The following is a 19,362-nucleotide window of genomic DNA, read 5'->3' as shown; positions in this document are numbered from 1 at the left end:
GACAAACCCCAATGCCCTTCTCCAATTCCTCACGCAAACACCCTCAGGGAATAAAAAGAAAAATCCAAAACCGAAACATGCCCCCCACATAGCAATGTACGCAACCCACATTACAGCTCATGTCGCTGACATGCCAACAAGATTAATCGATGAATTACATAGGATTTACATTAACTTTACGAAGGGCAAAGTTGAGGAACTGTGAAATGCATGTCACATATAATCCACTCGACCACGGCAATACATCAGTCTCCTTAAAACCACAGAAATGTACGTCGATAAGCGTACACTGTCGGCCCAATTGCCATTAACAGACACCAATGGTCAGTCACGAGCTTTCGAGCCCTTAGACATTCGCATTCCTCGTCAAGCACGGTCAATCACGTCCTTGCCAGCAACAACTGCCGTCTACCATGCCCGAGCAGTGGTTGCTGCTTACGTTGGCCGAGCCGCGGATAGAACCGGTTCTGTCGATTGTGTCTGGTGGTCGATAAGTGCAAGGCTTCGACCTGGTGGACCTACCGGTAGCAGACACGACTCACAGATCATTTGCTCGATCGCGACCAAGATCGTGAGCCCGGTGATCCTTATCGCGCCGATCAACCGTAATTGGCTGTTTAAGTGCGGTGAATATTGAAATTAGCGCTTGCTTAAAGAGGAAACTGAACACTCCGGTTGGAACCTCGACTATTCAAATTTCTGCATATCGATTGATTGGGTACGATTGAACGTCGTTGCACAGTTACGGCGTACTGCATTCATTAAGGGACTTTCAAATGTGTTTCTCTTCATTGTAGAAGAAAATAAGTAGAATTTGCAATCGGGCAAGTAGGTTAAGTAGTAATTTTGAATTTACCTTGAGTTTTTCTCTTGATGGGACAAGCCTGGATACGTGAACTATAAATATTTATATGAGTTTTAATCTCGTTACACTGCAGGGTTAATGTTATTTATAGGAGGAGCAAATAAGTAAATTATTATTACAGGGTGCAGGATAGCAGGCACATAGTAAGAGGCGTGGCATCTACCCTTCCACCTAGATATTCCTCAAGGCGCATTTCCTTGTGGTTCTACAGGGTGTCCAAAAATTGTGGGATAATTCTGAACATTCGATATCCTGATGCAAAAAGACATCGAAAAGTCCTTTACTGTTTTGGGATCCGAGGCTTCATTCTCGAGATATTAATAGTTGAATATTAGCGGTCCAAGTTCCGGGACGCGCAGTTTAACACATTCCGCACGGATGATGTCATAAGACCCTATACCTTCAGAAATGGCCGTGCGGAACGTGTTAAAGCCGAGTCAGCTGAGCGCACGGTTCACATACACACACACACAGTACCTAGAACCGACCGCGCTAGTTAAAACCATGAAAATGGGTTAGCGCGGTGGGCTCTATCTACGCGTGCCTCCTGCGGGTGCGCGCGAACGGTCACTGTTCCGCGCTCAGCTGTTTCGGCTTTAAACTGCGTGTTCCGGAACATGGACCGCTAATATTCAACTGCCAATATCTCGAGAACGAAGTCTCGGATCTCAAAAACGTAAAGGACTTTTCGATGTATTTTTGCATCAGGATATTGACATGTACCAGAATGTCCCTCAAATTTGGGACACCCTGCATATCTTGTCATTCATACCTTTTACGAAGATAGAAAGTATCTACTTGGCATAAGAATCTCTGTTTCTTGCCAATCGAACTTTCTGTTCAACCTGCCACTATTGTTTGAATAACTAGAGTACTGACTATATACTACTAGACTACTGACTATACTACTGAGTACTGACTAGTGTCACAGAGACCTTCCACTTCTGTTTTCTATTATATTTTATTTTTATCAGTAAATTATATAACATTTTTAGGTAGAAGGCAGAATATTTCACCCTACTTGGAAATTCGACAACCATTATCCAACGAGGTATTAAGAATGTATTATTTACAGTAAAACGTTTTCAGGTTATGTTCAAGCCTCCTCTCCATATTTCTATATATTTAGTTTAGATGACTGTAGGATCAAACATAGTAGTATTGCAGAAGAAAGAGGACCTACGGGCCTTAAGTTCTATTATACCTAACTAGCCGTCGACTAGAGGAACGTTTTCCAACTCCACGAAATAAAGTAATCACCAATTAAGTTACAGAGTGTCTGACCAATACCAAAACAGAATAAAGCAGATATCAGCTTTGCAGCTTCTAATCTTCCACCTAACAAATTCATCATTAACCATTTTCCTTTCCCTCCTATACACCAAGTTGTCAGCAAATCATATGTTGGCAGGGATTTGCACAATGTGCTCCACCCTACCGGAGTTCATCAGCTATGAATTCCGGTTAATGTCAGGGAATTCTTATCGGGCCGCGTCCGCGTTGCGCAAGGCCCAGGCCAAGCTGGGAGTGCTCTTCCTTTCGATTTCTCATTGGACGACGCCCACTGGTATACCTGCTTGCTTATTTACCTACATTCGAGCCTGAGCAATCTGGCACAGTGTGGCACGGTGTGGGATGACAGAATAAGTGCACGCTGGGCCCACGTGACTTTGGTCACGTTTCAAATGATACTCTGTTCTGCCTGCATCTGTTGCACAGTTTTCCTTTTGGGTTGACGCGGAGGCAGAATGTATCATGGAGGTACATAATTGGAAATATACGAGAAAGTAATTGTGTTGAGTCATCTTGAGTAGGTACATTCTTAAATACATTTGGGTACAGATAAGTGTCTACATGTTTGTATTAAATCGACGAAGGGACGAGGAGATGAGCAAGTGAGTGGGCGAGTAGATCGATAGATAAGTGGATGAATAGATGAATGAGTCAGTGATAAGTACGTTAATAGATGGCTTTCAATAGCAATTTGAAGAAGGGATTTTATTTAATAATAAATATTGAATTTTTTATCAATTTCAACATCACGGTTGAGAAAGGTAAATATATTTTTAAGAATCGTTTATTTTGTTGTTGAATTGAAAAGGAGACAGGATAAAGGACGAGGAACGACAGTAACGGAACCATATTCGTATTTTATTTCACCATATGGAGAAAATACAAAACATAGAATACACTTTGGTGGCAAGAAACAGAAATTTTCTATTGTATAATTTTCTCACTCCACTACCCATTCGTAATTCACCATTTTACAGAACATTGTAACAACTACGAGTATCATAAAAATCCCTTAATATCTACCTTAACAACTCTTAATTATTAACAACTGTATGGCAATAAAATTCGAACTGCAATATCACTATTATAAAATAACGTTTTTTTTATTTATTTATATGTAATGGTTAAGAATGTCATCGTTAAGTAAGTAAAATTATGTACAAACATGTTCATTCTTTACACTAAAATTTCATCGTTCGAGTTTCGTCAAATTGCTGTGGTAAACAAATATCAATGCCTCGCGAAGCGTAAAAAATCAGGTACGATACAAACTGTCCTCTCATAAATGTTTATACGAGTAAAGAGTAAACTGTGTGGTTTTCACTGTCACGAGAAGTGCAAACAATTTGACAGAAAATCGAACAATATCGGGAAACTGCACTGCAATTTAGTGTTCGTGAGATCTCTTAAATATATTAACTTTTTGTGGCGAATTCGACGAAGCACAGGTAAACAGGAATTTCGAAACCTTATTTCAGATTAAGAAAATCGATTTTGGAGATACTCGTCATCTATATGTAGAAAAATTAATCCTCTTCAAACCATAGAAATTGAAGAAAATATTTGCAAAAAATTAAACATTAAACAACGCTGCATACAACGCTATAAAAATTCATAAAGTATATCACAACCTCAAATTCTTCCAACCCTTTTTCCAGTTCATTATTTTAAAATTAAATTACTGTGAATCTTACGTTTTACTATCACTATGCGAGTGTTGATTCCGTATTTTAAACAATAAAAACGTAACCCAATCTCGTGTTTCCAGAATAAATTTCTATATCCATCAAATGCTCATTTCGATTTGACATAGATCGTGTGCAAAATATTAAATATCGTATAAACATTGAAACGAACAAAATGATTTGCATTCAATTAATTTTCTTAAAGAGCGTATTACGTACCCGTGTACCTGGGCACCATCGAATTAAGTTTAAAAATTCCCCTGTTTCTAATAATAAAGATCGTTGTGCGTGGACATTGCGACAGCGCGTGCGTGGGCCTTCATGTGCGCTTCGCGCGCCCTCATCACTTCCGGCGTATCGACGACGCGGCCGTCGGGGCCCAGTGGCGCGAACGTGCCTCGATAACCCATCGATGGCGTGTGTTTGTAAGTGACGCGGACAGGGGTCAGGTAAACCAAGTTTTTGCGCCCATCGAACACGTCGAATTCGTAAAATTCGGATGCTTTCGATGCGGCGCGAGCGTGGGCCGCTAGATGGGCACTTTTTGCTTCAGCCACCTTGAAAGAGAATGGAGGAAATTGAATGGAAAGTGAATACTCGTCTTGGCAAAATTATTTCATTTAACGCTTATACGAAATTTACACAATATTATATATTTACAAGAAACTAGCGCGCGGAAATAAAACTCGCTTCGTTTAATTATTATGGTTTAAAAATTTAAGAACTTATTATTTTTTCTACAATAAAAAAAAAATAAAAAATTATTATTTATTATTGACGGTTGTTTAGATGTGAAGAAGTTAGAGTTCAAATAATAGATTAGTCGGTAAAGGAGGAATGAGGATTTGTGAGTCGATTTTGGGTCAGTATGACCCAATTTCAGGGAAAGTTGCATTATGTTCTGGTTAATTTGTGTTCTTGAATAATTGGGTTTTAAGTGGGGACGTGATCTGTGCAGTTGTGTTTCGGTATAAATATGTGGGGTTGTTAAGAGGAAGAATTTCAGTTTTCCAGATTTGAAATCGTATTTTTTCAAGCACTACCTGCTATTCTTATTTGTTTTATTATTCATTCTTCATTCTTAATTATATTATTCTTCTTCCTATTCTCATTGCTTCTATTAAATAACATTCTCCTAAGTCCGAAATACTTATTTCATAGTAAAGCTTCCAAATTTCTACCCCCACGCTGACTTCATTCCAAATAATTACAATAATTTAACCTACTTAATTAAACATAGACAATTGGGCCAAGTTATGCAGAAAGCTACCACCCCCCAATGATCTCAAATTGAATAATTTTAGTTCGAAGATTTTAATTATTAAAGAAACGTAGCATTATTTCTATTGGGTGTATTTTATTTCTTAGTATTTCCTTACAATGTCTTTTAATGAATTATTTAATAGTGACCTATAATTAATATTATTTTGCATTTTCTGTAGCTTTTCTTTTTTAAGCCTAAAACGGAACTATGGCTTGGTAGTTTTAACAACTACTGTATAATGTACATATTGTTCTATGAATTGGTAATTTTTGCAAAATAAAGATTACAAAATTATGTGCTTCGTACTGTGTATAACTAATTTTCTGCCATTTTGAGGGTTGGTAGCTTTCCGCATAACTTAGCCGAATTAATTCGGCGGGAGGCGCTACTGGGTAAAATTTACCACAGAGGCGCTAGTTGCGAAAATATGAAGACTGTTTGATTTTTTGCTACAATTTTTTAAACAACTTTAATAAAGATTTTAAGATATTTCATAAATTTTCTTTGATTCTTAAAACACTGTGCTTTAACATAAAAATTGCAAAGTTAAAAAAAAAAATATTCTGAAACCGTTTTGGGTATTTTTCACCCAGTAGCGAGAACAAGTGTTACAATATGGGGTGGGCCTCCCGCCGGGTTAATCATTCCAACTCACTTTTTACAAATACTCGCGCCAGTTCTACTATCCCATTTTACTCACCTCGGGCGTGTCCATGATACGTCCATCACGGTCCAAAGGGGCGAACGTCCGTTGACGCTGACGCTTCTGCGTCATGGGTTCCTCCATCATTTGGGGCATGTACATCATATCGTTGTGATCGTACATGTCGTAATCGTTTTGGGCCTTCCTCAACCTGGCCATGGCTTGCGAGTGCATCGCCAGGTGGGCAGCCCTCGCGTGGGCCACTTCCGGAGTGTCCATGACCATTCCATCGCTCGTGAGCGGAGCCGGGGGTCCCCGATACTGGTAATACTCTTTGTCCATGTAACTCTCAGCGATGGCTGACGTGGCCAACGCAGCCAGGACTACCTGGAAAATTGCAACAAAAAATCGCGTCGCGTTTGGTCAATATTAATTTGCAATTCAAAAATTAATTAAGCAAATAGTGAAACATCGCGAAGCTTAATGTTGCTTGATATTCTCCTTTATTAAAACGAATTTGTTAACGTTATTCAGTAACCAACTCGTTGTAGCGAGTAATTTAATTGAAGACTCGATTTAGATTTGCTGCCTTGGTTTCTTCATTTACTAACTTTGCTTGGTAACTTTTCTTACTAGTTTTATAGTGAAACTGGAGTGGTGTGTTAATATATTTTTGAAAATTGACTTGTAAATTCTGTTCGTCAATTTTTTCTGCTTCATTTATTGGGGAACCAAGTAATTCCTTTTGTGTAATTATATTTAAAGTTTTGTTATGTAAATCTGGCAATAACTCTGTGTGGAAGTAATTTTCAATGATTAATATTAAATATATTAGAAGGAATTTAAAATCATTATGAATAATCAAAATATTTATTATTTTACGAATATCCCTTTCATGACTGACATTTTCAAAAATTCCAATCTCCTTATACCAAAAACCGGAAAAAAAATGTTTAAATTTTTTCCCATTATTTTTGCTTTCTCCGTTGTATTGTATTTTTTTTTTAAACCTTCATCTCTACCTTCAGCAATTTCAATTGGACAAGTAACATTCCAAAAACAATTTTTTTTCCAAATTCCAACTCAGAACGATGCCTCCTGACAACCATCCCTTCGAGTGTCCATCGAATCGAAGTTCATTGTCAACGTTGCCCGATCGCGTTAATTTTCTGCCCTTAAATGCCCTTTTGTTTCCATCGGTAAAGTCGCACTTACGAGTGATCTCATGCTGTTGAGACACCACCGGCCGCGAAAACAGACGTCTCGATTGCGAGTGTGCCACATTCGATCGATCGATCTAGCTTTTATAGCGTTGCGGTCTCAGATCGCGAAACCACGTTACGATGATCACACCTGAGAAGAAATCGATGCCTTAATTGTTTCACTTCTAACGCGAATGGTAGCCGTAACCCTGAGGAGTGCATCTCTGCACCGCGGCGTTGATTTTTCAGCCGGCTTGCTGGGCGCCTCGAAGATCATTACGATAAATTCCTTCGAAAGAAAAATCCTCTTAATTCGATGCACGAAATTTTGCAAAATCGCAAAGTGATATCAGTGCAATTGGTAGCTGAATATTCAGGTTTTATTAACCACAGTATTGGGGGCAAAATTATTTCACGAAGAAGTAGTTTATTTGGGAGCAGTTTAAGTCAAAATTTTAATATTTGTATTTTTCAAAATTGATTTAAAGAGATAGATACGTTAGTCTACTGTTGCTGTGTTATTTTATATATTTTTGGGAGAAGAGATGGAAGATGTAAAGGACCTCAAAAAATAATTGTGGCAGAGAAGTAGGGATATGAGTCGAAATTTGAAGCATAGAGGGAGGGATGTTTTATGTTTACTTCCTGTAATAAAATTAAAGTCCCATGGAATTACAAAAATTATTCGAGAAATGAAAATCAATGTTCATAGACCAGCGTTTCTACTTTGCAATTATATATGAGTAGTTTCCTGATGAATTGAAAATAGTCCTGCGTGAGAATTAAATATTGACTTGTACTACTTGTTACATCACCCCCTAATGTTGCTATTGAAAGTGATTGTACTCAAACTTCATTAAAATAATCGCTGAAATATATTTGAGATTTATAATTACCTTAAAGTTTCTCCGCTAATAATCTGTATTTTTTTACCATTCTTTTTAACCATAAATATGAATTTATATAATTTCCCTTGCAGGTACAACTTATTAATATAATTACTGCTACAAATGTAACTAACAGCATTTTGGCATAGAAGACTTTAATAATTATTAAGATCCACGTCGATTCTCAGAAATTTTAGAAATCGCAAATTTTGTAGAAGGGGTTGAAAGTGATATACCTACGCGCAAAGTTGCTCGGTAAAGATCCAGAAATCCTCCACGCCTTGGATCGATTGTACCCTGAGAAAACGTGTCATTTACATTCGTCTTGAAACGTCCCTGATGTTTCGTCTCGACTTTTCAAAGTCAGTTCTCACGACTGGCAATCTCACCCCCTTACCGCGAAACAGACGCTGCAACTTAGGCAGAACTTTTCTGCGGTCACGCCCGATTCATGGACGACTAGATGGGATCATAGATCCTCCAGTGATCCAGTGATCCCTTCAAGGCAGTCCTCTTTCCACGATGAGCTCTCGTTCCCTTATAAAACGATGGCCTAGATCGCGGCTAGCTAATCACTCTTCCATCCAGCTGCACAATATTCATAAAGTCTTACGTTTACTAGCAGTCTTTATCGATTGTAGTAATATAAAATTTTGTTCAGACAATATTACTTAAATGCAGTTGCGTTATCGTAATGTTATTTTTTTTTTCAGAAGCTAGTTCCATTTTTAATGTAGGCACACAGAGGTTAAGAGTTATTTATTTAGATATTAGAATTTACTGAAGGTAGTTCAATTTTTTATACAATTTTTCTTCGCCATAAACATTCTTATTTCAATTTTGATTTCGGTGCCTATTTATGCAGTAGCAGGAATATGAAAATGAGACATAGAAAAATGTTAGGTTAGGTTTATTACCCGGAGCTATTTGAGTAGAAGCAATTTGTCCATCAAGTTAGAGGTTTAATTTGCCATCAACATAATTTGTGATGAGTACAAAGTACGCAAAAAAATGTATTCACAAATTATTTATAAGAATAAATATTGTAAAAATAAATTGGAGCTGAGAAGGGAAAATTTAACGATAAGAGGGCTACTAAGGGGAGAACAAGAAGAAGCGGAGTGGATGTGTATGGTTCTGGAAAAAAGGAGAAGAAAGGAATTTCCAAGATGAAGGAAGAAGACAAAACGAAAACTCATTTTCGAGTTTCCACTCCCAGCAACAAATGTAACCCCATTTTGAGGCTGAGAGGCAAAAAATAAAACTAGTTACTACTATAAAAATAAATATTATGAGAATAAATAATTTGTGAATATACAAAAGTATATACAAATGAATGGAAATAGTTTCCATTACATCCAATTAGACCAACAAATTAAAACAATTTGATATTAAATTTTCTAATGAGAATTTTCATACCCAAAATATCCATAATTTATTTAGTTTCTTATATACTTCCACAGGAACAATATTATAATAAATTAGCACGAGTGTTTAATGTAGGTACACTGATCTCTTCGGGTTAATTAGCATAGCCTCAGATTCGCTGTTTACAACGTAACTCGACACGATTAGGTCAATCACTTTTGTTAAGAAACTCTTGCGCAAAGTTCGGCGCAAACCTACTCTTCTAACATGTAATCTATAGAGCATGCAACATGATTATAGGATATTGGATTAAGGTTGATTGTTAACGTTGCCCTCTTTAGAGTCCACCTAAAAATTGAAGTGAAAAATATGAAGTTCAACCTTCCTATAGACTTCAAAATTCGCTATACACAGTTTATATTGCATTGATCTTAAAATTCACAGACATTCAAGTGGTAACTAGTACTAACGAAATTCATTAATAAAATTTTTAGTTGTATAAGTGTTCCCTTAATTTACGTATCTGCGATATATTTGTGTTCCCATAAATAATACAGAAAAATATTTCAATTTCGATACACCAAGCAATAACGTGGCTCATAACGTGCAAATTCACGATGAGACTTTGCATGAGACTTTTATATTATCAGACAAATATTTCAGCAACAACTAAATGGAAATAAGGAAAAATCATGAAGCTTGTCTCATGAGAGTCTAGTTTCGTGAAAAAATTAAAATTTGCCCATTAATGGAAACTCAACGTGAAGTAATTGTCTCATGAGATTAAAGTCTCATGTGAGACACGATATTCTTGTCTCATCGTGGATTTGCATCTGTAGATGACGTTAAGAGGGGAGGGTGAAGAACAAACGCGTTTTTTAAATGTTTCTAGGTACCTGTGGCGCCACCCAACTGTGACACCTCGATACTAGATCGTCTGCTAACCTCGAAAGTAGTCATCCTTATCCCCACAGACTTCACGCTATGTAGCGAATGCCCATTTATCATTTTCTGCTTGGGCATGCACATTGGAGACCTTAACATAACTTAGTACACCTATGGAGCCATTCTACCATCAATATTTTTTGATAATGCAAAAATACAAACATTGAAAAAAATGTTTCTGAACAAAATAATCCACATTACAATATCTGCCCCTCCCAAAAAATCTCTTGATACACTCTTTTTCTTTCGATTGTATAAGTCAGACAGAGTACCATTTTAGTGTTTTTGCTTCTGTAAAAATATGCTTAAAAAAGAAGTAAATTTGAAATTTAGTGATACAACACGTACCAATGAAATTCTCACCCAATATTTCCACATGGTATGCGTTCTGGAATGCAAGTCCGAGTAAGTTACAATTCTCGACCTTTCTGTTCGCAAAAAAAACGACTCACCAATCACGATGCTCGAGTTCGTTCAGCGGGAACGAATCTCCCGTTCCCTGGTTCGTTTCTTCTCACGTCTTTCGTACACCCGCTGACCTATGTCGCAACATTCGCGGTCCGAAGGTAGCTTATAACTAAATGGTAACCCAGCTTCGATGAAATCCGCACCAATACACCCTTAAAACTCACTTTCAGTTGCCGCGCAACTTACTTGTCCTCAAAAGCGTCTGAGATAAATTCGAAACTAACAGATCAGCGCGAATTTAAGAAACTCAAAAATTTCAAATAAATAAACATTTTTTGGCGTGTTTGGCGATTTTTCTGAGAAGAAGAAGCTAGTGGCGATGGTTCGTGCAATCTCCACGATTTTAATCGAGAGAAAAAATGAGAGGAACAAGGGGAACGGGAGAGATCAAAGGATCTTTGCCCCGAAGAAGTTAGGAAAGTTTGGCGTTTCTACGAGACACGCTATCGTAACGATTGTCTCGTGCGATTGTGGTTTCTGCACGAGTAATCACGCCCAAAAGGAAGTCGTTGTGCAAAAAGGATTCGCTATTAGAATACAAAAGCAATGGGACTCGTTGAGCGGCGATTTAAATCATTTTCTGCGCTACAGATTTCTGAAATCGTCGAATACAGTTTCTTCTCAATTCTACAGCACTATGTAGTACAGTAGAAACTCGATAATCCGAAGTGTGGAGGTCCTAAACCAGCTTGAATTAAACAATTTTGATCTGTAAGATTCAATAGCCGTTTCTTATAGATTTTTGTGCGCTGAAAATGAATCCGCAAACCGTTTGTCGCCATCACCCTCAGTTTTTGAGAAATTCGATTTTGAAAAAAATGCAAATTTTCAACTTTGAACATTTTTTGTGTCGAAACAAAAATATAAACCTTCCTGAATACAGCGATATAAGTTATTGGTGCATTATGAACATTTAAATATGTTTAAACAACGATTAAAGGGAAAAGAACATCCGAAATGCACCCACTTTTGCAGATATCTTTTAATTTATTTTCAAAACTAAGGGTCAAAGAAAAAATCTGATTACACCACGCGATGTAGCAGACATTTTTCCTTTGGAAAGCATCAACAGAAGTGTTAAGTCACGTTTCGTTTTCAATACAGAAGCGAAAGAGTTTGGCAAAACGTGCGGCGTCGACAGTGGTACTCAACGGCCGCGCGTAACTACCACTGTCCGCGCCGCACGTTTTGCCAAACTCTTTCGTCTCTGTAGTGAAAACAAAGCGGATTTTACCACTTCTGTTGATGGTTTCCGAAGGAAAATTGTCTGCTGCATCGCGTGGAGTAGTCAGATTTTTTCCTAGACTCTTAGTTTTGGAAATAAATTTAAAGATATCTGCAAAAGTGGGTGCATTTCGGGTGTTCTTTTCCCTTTAATCGTTGTTTAAACATATTTAAATGTTCATAATGCACCAATAACTTATATCGTTGTGTTCACGAGGGTTCATAGAATAATTTGGCTGAATAAGCAACCAAATAACTATAACTGTTTGAACACAAAAGATGTTCAAAGTTGAAAATTTGCTTTTCTTTCAAAATCGAATTTCTCGAAAACTGAGGGTGATGGCGATAAACGGTCTGCGGATTAATTATAAGACTTATAAGAAACGGCTATTGAATGTTACAGAACAGAAAAAAAGTTTAATTTTGTTGGACAGTGTACTTCTTTTTAATACAAATTTAAATTTTCCATCGGTTCAAACAGATCTCGGATTATCGAGACTCCACTGTAAAAGTGTATTGATCACATGGTAATCAGAATTTAGCAGAAAAATAAATTAATTCAATATTCCATGCTCGCTCGAAATCTAAATTATCGTAAACTTGTTTATTTAAAAGCAAATCAAGTCATTTTTTTATTATTATTCTTGACTTAATATATTAATAAAATGTAGCTTCTTGAATCATGTTGTCATTTTTATTATATTCCATCTTCGATTTTAAATACCATTGCCGAAGAAAGTAATCTCAATTTTTTTTTCAAAAGAGGGGTAATTTTGTAGGCAGCTGAACTGGACTGTAATAATTGTTTACCTAAACTTCTCTGTGGAAAAAGTCAACACTAAAAGGCCATGAAGAGGTATTCTCGTTAATTCGATATCCAGGCGAAGACTTCTTTCTAATTCTTGGATTACGTTAACCGCAATGCACAGCGAAACCGAATGTAGGTTAACCTGCGGCTTCACGCGACCGAATGCCGCTGGTAATTTGTTCATGTGGTGCATAGATTCGGTGACTTATCGCCCCGCTATCGAGAACTGCATGTTTACTTCACATTAACCTAGTTATGGATGATAAATATGCCGAATCTGAATTGTACTGCAATATTAAATGGCGAAACTGTTTCCGATTCAAGCTCTGGTCAAGTATTTCTTATTAAACAGAGGACTTCACTACTGCTACGTTGGATATTCACTCGAAATTCTTACTTTATTTTTTAAAATTGCGCAAGAATGTGAGAGGAATACGTGAAATTCGATTTTTTTTCGGTATCTCAAAAATATTATTTTCTTTGTTTTTTTGAAAAGTTTTACTGAAGAAATACTCGCTGATATATATAGGGAAATTTTTATTCCGAATTTAATTAACTATTTCTTCGTTAAAATTCCATATTTATTTAACTTGCTTGATCTCGTTAAATAAATATGGAATTTTAACGAAGAAATAGTTAATTAAATGCGGAATAAAAATTTCCCTCTTTTCTCCTAATACCACTATATGTAAAATTAGCTAAGTTGCAAATCATGAAGAATAATTAAAAAGACATCTGCATATGTAAAATGAAGCTTAAGGGCAAAAAAATATATTTTACTTATATTTGATCCGAGATCTTTTACTTTTATTTTTATATATATATATAGCGCAGTAATATGCTAAAATGTATTGTCATTACGTATCGCACTAATTGCAACAAAGTAAATAGTGAGAAGAAGGAATTTGAAAGGATGCAGATAGATGAAAATGGCGAATCTTTTTTTTTTTTAAAAATGAGGGAACAATTTATTGGCCTAGATTATGTACAGATGTTGCGATTTTTCTGAATTTGTTTCCAAGGTCAGTAAGCGCCGACTAATTGCTGGGATTGATAGTTCTGCGGCTGAAAAGCAGCCTTTCCAAATCCTGGCTGAGGAGCAGGGTACGAAGGCCCGGCGCTGGAGAACACCCGCGACGAGGGAGCATTGTATTGCCCTGGGTTGTAAGGGACGGGAGCAGCTGAGGGCCCACCATAAACTGTGAAATTAAAAATACACAAAATAATTACACTAAAAATTGTTGGTTCGATGAAATTCAGTCGCTCTATAAATTAATGGAAAATGCAATTATAAAAATTGATGACTGATGGATAGGTATGTTTTTAGAAACTAGCACTGGTACTCTGAAATATCATAAAAAGCAATTAAAAAGGGAAGATAAGATGATTAGTAATTACCAAAAATGGTACCTGCCTAAAAATATTTTTTGAAGAAATTTTTCGAAGGGAATTCATTTTTTCATATTTCATATTTAAGTTGCTACGGAATGTGAGCAAAATGTCTTTGTTGGTTAATCATTTTGACCGGTGTGGTTTTAATTTTGTTAAGAATTAGTAATTTTTGTATTTAGTAGCTCAAAATATGTAGATATCATGCAATTAAAAATAGTAATGTGTATCTATAAAACTTAGCTGCCACTGACTCATTTGCAATTCTTATTAAATTTTTCCTATTACTTTTTTCTAAATTGTAGAATAAATACAATACCAATTGGTATAATCCATTAACAATTGCTTCTTCTTAACTGACAAACATTTAATTGTGCATAATATTACAACATATTAATATTATATGCTCTGTAATATTTTTCTATCATCAATCTTTTGAATTTAGATATTTCAATTAGAAACAAATATGAAAAAAACAAAACCACAATAAATGGATGTCTAAAGAAATGAATGACTTATGAAACGTGTTGAGTGTAAATTCTCAATTGAGAGTGACAATTTAGTCCATTTAAATCTGAAATTTAATATCGACGATAATAACAATAAATTCATTTTTGGAAGTGGCAATCGAGTCAACGCGAAGCAAAAGCAGCTGGCAGACTTCACTCGAATCGAAAAAGGGGCGATAATTAAAATGCACCAAATCCCAAAATATATAAAGCCATTTTTACGCAGAATATTTAAATATTTATATTTTCCTTTTCAACATTGACAGTAAATTTTATTCCAACATGTTTCAAATGGAGGAATAAATTTATATCACGATATGAATTTTTTGTATGTTTGACTTTCAAGATTATTCAAATATAGTTCTTATTCGTGCAAAGCGCCGCTTACCTACAATTAATGCATTCTATTCTGAAGCGGAAGTAGGTCGTGACCTACGAGGCCTGTTTAATATTCGCCACAATGAATGGCTAGTTCACGATTATATTCGTAACGATTAGTGCTCTTGCGAGTTATTCCCACAAGAACAATCGAACGATTAAGTTGTTGAGCAAGAGCCAGGCTGTTATATTGCATTGGGCTGGTAGAAATGTATCCATGGCTTCAGTGTTAAATGTTACAGTCTACGAAAGACTTTCACAAACATCTCTCTATTTTTAAAAATTCTCAATTTATAGTATCTAAAAATAATTCAGTGGCGAGTTTCTTACTCACCCTGCAAACTCATCAAAACTTTCCTTTCTATAAAATCTACAGCACACGAGAAACTCAAAAAATTTACAGTAATATTTATTGAAACTTAATATTATACACTCACCCCACAGTAGTAAATTTCCCACAATTTTGACTTTAGTTATTTCAGTTTCTCTCATTCTTAAGTCTCTAATTCGTAATCTCATTAATTAATTATTCAGTTTTGGTGGCCCAAATCCCTTAATTTTTGAAGTCGTTAATTTCAAGCCAAAGCACATACAAACCTACCTATATCAACTCCAAAATACTAATTCATAATCCTAAGTATCACTCCTTAACAAATTCCTATTTTTACCTTAATTTTTATTCCCCAGAAAATTTAAAAAATTCCAGATTCTAATGCCTCTAAAATAATAATTCCCAATTTCCCTATTTCCTACTCTTTATAAAACCCCCCTCCACCAAAAAAAATTACAATTTACGAATGGCAAACTTAAATAAAAAAAATCCTAAAAGACCCACCATGGCGGCAATCACCGACCTTAACAATGACGCTGGGAATTTTTCAAGCTACTTCCTCAGGCAACAACGTACCTTGACCTTGGGCTTCCGGTTGGAATTCTTGAGCGAACTTGTGCGCCCTGGCTTCGGCCTCGGCCAGCTCTGCCAACCTGGCGGCCTTAAGAGCGGCTACTTCCTGCGTATCGATTACGGTGCCATCCTCGGCGAGTGGCGCAGGAACGAAGGGGATGGGTTTAGCAGTAGTGGGCGCGTACCTCGATTGACCAGCATAAGTCGGGTTGCTGTTGTATTGGGGTTGTGGGTAAGCTATGGGGCTCGGTGGGTCGTACGCAGGCGCTCGAACTGGAATTTTTAATTGTCTTTCTTTCATTTATATCAATTATATTTGTATTGATGTATCTGTCCAGCGATATATTAATATAATGGAAAATTAGAATAGTAGAAGAAAATTTGTGAAAGAAATAGCGTGCTTTTTATTTGGATACGGTAGAGGATCTGTAATCCGAAATTTGAAATGCTCAAAAAGTTCGAGTTATTGGGGACGAAATAAAAAGTGAGGTTAAGTGAGACTTAGTTTATCTAGAATTCGATTGTCGAAACTCCACTGTGGTTTCAAGATGATACCAGTATTCGAGAAATGGAGAATTGAAGTTTTAAGGTTACTTTGTGGAGGTCGAAGTTTGGGACAAATTTTGAAAGCTGTTTTTTTTTATATGGTATCAAGCTGATGAAGATGTTAAATATAGATGACATTAAATAATAAATAAATGTTCTGTAATAAATCTGTAATAAATGTTCGGAAATCATGAAAATAGTCTCCATGTATCCCTGCATAGAAAATGCATAGGTATTCGATGCGCGCGCAACAGGGTCCCTACGTGTAGATCCCGGTTTGCGATGCGCCTATTTGTGCTCGGCATTGAGAGACAGAATTAACTTGATTGAGGAGTTATGCCTAGTCAGGCGGTCGAAAAGAGGCGAATATTTGTGAATTTTTTTTGAAGAAGCGGAAGCGTTTATTTTTACCAAACTTCTAGCGTTTAAAAGAGCAACATTTAAAGAACATTTGGTAATTTTTTCGTAGAAAAATATTCACGTTTATAATAAAATAAAAAGCGACATCCAAGAAGCATTTTTAAAAATTTGGTTTTGCGGTGAGCACTGCCATTCGGAACCAGATTATCTAAAATCAAAAAACAAAAAAGATTTCGTTAGTATATTAATATATCTTCCGATTGGCGGAGAGAATTTTCCGAAATATTAATTTAGAACAAAATGGCGGCTATTTAAAGTTGAAACCCTGATTTTCCCGTGCAAAAATCCCGCGAAAAAATCAGTATTTCAACTTTAAATAGTCGCCATTTTGTTTTAACTTAATATTTCGGAAAATTCTCTCCGTCAACCTGAGGATACATTAATATACTAACGAAATCTTTTTTGTTTTTTGATTTTAGATAATCTGGTTCCGAATGGCAGTGCTCACCGCAAAACCAAATTTTTAAAAATGCTTCTTGGATGTCGCCTTTTATTTTATTATAAACGTAAATATTTTTCTACGAAAAAATTACCAAATGTTCTTTAAATGTTGCTCTTTTAAACGCAAAAAGTTTGGTAAAAATAAACGCTTCCGCTTCTTCAAAAAAAAATCACAAATATTCGCCTCTTTTCGACCGCCTGACTAGGCATAACCCCTTAATGCACGTTTTAAAAAATTCGTTCAATAACATTACAATTGATTATAAAATTATTTCGAATTCCTGATATCTAGTTTAAGCAAATAATCGTGCAACTGGGCATTAAAAAATTAGGTTAATACCAAGGAAAACAGCCAAATAAAATTTCTACCTGGAGCAGACTGGTAAACAGGAGCGGGAGACTGATAACTAGGTTGTCTGAGGTAATTCGCGGCTGTGGGTTGGGCAGAGTAGCTGTAAGTCTGCGCTGGCACCTGGGGGTTGTATTCAGCAGGGGGTTGATTGTTCCTTTCTTCGGCTGCTCTAGCAGCGGCCCTTGCAAATTCAGCGAAATGAGCGGCCTTTGCTTGAGCCACCTCCGGTGTATCGATCACGTTCCCGTCCTGACCAACTGGTGCAGGGGGCGCAAACGTTTGGGGTGCAAGTTGTTGGTGAACCTGGGGTGCACCGTAGGAGCGTGAGCTGAGGAAACCTGCCCTGCAGCTCACCGCCATGGCGAATAAAATTATCTGAAATTATTTCAAATAATTAAGAATCCACGAAGCAACAAATACGACTTATGTTTGAATAAGGGATGAATAATTTCGATTCCTTTCTGCAGACCAAAAGAAGCAATTTTTCTCATTCAATAGTTCCTGTATATGTTAATATTTTGTAAAATGTTAGGTGACTCTTGAACACATCATTATTGTGAGGAAACTTAACTGCTTCTTTTGGCTATTAATAGCCAAGAGGATAATTTAGGAAGATGGTTTGGATAAACAATTTCACATTCAGATTTTTCTACTACCGTTCATGATTCCTGATACTTCCACCCATTCATACAATTTCAACTACCATTCTTCAAGCTACTAAGTTCATATTTGCAATTTGCAAAATTATTGATAAGTACATGTTGATTAAATAATTAATTTCCTCATCTCTAACTGGACCTACCAACGATTACTCCTTGATTCAAACTTAATACCAAATGCGTGCTCGCGATGCAACCCTACGATCAACAGTGACATCAGTACATGGAAGTTAGACAACGCAAGAAAGTCCCCTCCAGGCGAACTCCAAGTCCCATCGGCCCGCGAATCGAGTCGCCACGATTTCGTCGAGGGGCCCAGCGCGGGCCGTCCCTCTGACCCGACCTACCCCAACCTTTCACTTTCCTTTGTCTCGGATCGGCGATCGAACGCGTCCATCGTAACCCAGGACTCACCAGGCCCCTCATGATCCCTGGAAGCGGTCCCTCGGTCCCTTTCTCTCCTCTCCTTCGGTCCAACGTGCTTCCTCCCCTTGTTCACGGCTGGCGACGCGCTGCTGATGGCCAGTACTCGCTTCGGTTTCCGCTCCAGCCGTGGTCCCCAGTTTGTGTTCCTGGAGAACGGCCCGTTGGTACCATTTATAGCGGTGATCATCCGCCCCCCTCCCACGTGGACCACGTTGGCCACGACCTGGAGGGAGCCAGGAGGTGATCGGCTGAACCACGTCGCCTGGGAAGCTCGCCCAGGAAAAAGGATACTCCCTCCTTTCGGGCCCCTGTCGCCAGGACCTTGGCATTTGAGCGGGGTCCCTGCCCCACGGGACCGGAAGGATGGGGCACCGTGGGCGTTGTGGCGGCGCGAGATGGGAAATGGGTGGATCGTGCTTTATGCTATGAGTGCTTCTCTATGACATTGTCGTTGACTGTTATAGGGAACTTGGGTGGAGATGGGGGGATTGTGTCGAGGTTCGCGCGGGGTGGGAGAGGTTTTTATCATGGAGTTGGATGGAGCTGATAAGAGCTAGGTAGTGGAGCTTTAAGGAAATCGGTATTGCGTGGTTCATGGACAAGAATTTTCAGAGGAGTTGTGAATGGTGGTTTCATAGGGAATGAATTTGGAGGTAACAAGTGAGATTAGTTATTTTTCTGATTAA

General features: G+C 37.4%; 2 protein-coding genes across 2 annotated transcripts; both read right to left on the bottom strand.

Annotated features, from left to right (window-relative positions):
* Positions 1-3,008: 3,008 nt before the first annotated feature.
* Positions 3,009-7,053, bottom strand: LOC143376960 (uncharacterized). The gene is made up of 3 exons (XM_076827778.1): positions 6,966-7,053; positions 5,808-6,137; positions 3,009-4,400 (listed from the first exon to the last, which is right to left on the bottom strand). Exons 1-3 carry the CDS (start codon positions 7,032-7,034, stop codon positions 4,110-4,112), a joined length of 690 nt encoding a protein of 229 aa, XP_076683893.1. The 5' UTR covers positions 7,035-7,053; the 3' UTR covers positions 3,009-4,109.
* A 6,538-nt stretch (positions 7,054-13,591) lies between these two features.
* LOC143376959 (uncharacterized) lies at positions 13,592-18,830 on the bottom strand. The gene is made up of 4 exons (XM_076827777.1): positions 18,665-18,830; positions 17,609-17,966; positions 15,836-16,105; positions 13,592-13,851 (listed from the first exon to the last, which is right to left on the bottom strand). The coding sequence occupies exons 1-4, from the start codon at positions 18,674-18,676 to the stop codon at positions 13,676-13,678; spliced, it is 816 nt and encodes a 271-aa protein (XP_076683892.1). The 5' UTR covers positions 18,677-18,830; the 3' UTR covers positions 13,592-13,675.
* Between the last annotated feature and the right edge of the window lie 532 nt (positions 18,831-19,362).

The sequence above is a fragment of the Andrena cerasifolii genome, chromosome 15 (genome assembly GCF_050908995.1).
Source record: "Andrena cerasifolii isolate SP2316 chromosome 15, iyAndCera1_principal, whole genome shotgun sequence".
Classification (NCBI taxonomy): Eukaryota; Metazoa; Arthropoda; class Insecta; order Hymenoptera; family Andrenidae; genus Andrena; species Andrena cerasifolii.
Note: the sequence above shows the minus strand (reverse complement) of the source record. Positions and strands in the feature narration are given on the sequence as shown.

Bases quoted from the DNA above. Each gene is read 5' to 3' on its own strand.
- LOC143376960 (XM_076827778.1), bottom strand. From the start codon at position 7,034: ATGTGGCACACTCGCAATCGAGACGTCTGTTTTCGCGGCCGGTGGTGT. The intron at 6,138-6,965 runs GTAAGTGCGACT...GCAATTTTCCAG, and splicing joins TCAACAGCATGAGATCACTC to GTAGTCCTGGCTGCGTTGGC. The intron at 4,401-5,807 runs GTGAGTAAAATG...TTCTCTTTCAAG, and splicing joins GTATCATGGACACGCCCGAG to GTGGCTGAAGCAAAAAGTGC.
- LOC143376959 (XM_076827777.1), bottom strand. The intron at 16,106-17,608 runs GTAGAAATTTTA...TAAAAATTCCAG, and splicing joins TGTTTACCAGTCTGCTCCAG to TTCGAGCGCCTGCGTACGAC. The intron at 13,852-15,835 runs GTACGTTGTTGC...TTAATTTCACAG, and splicing joins ACCGGAAGCCCAAGGTCAAG to TTTATGGTGGGCCCTCAGCT.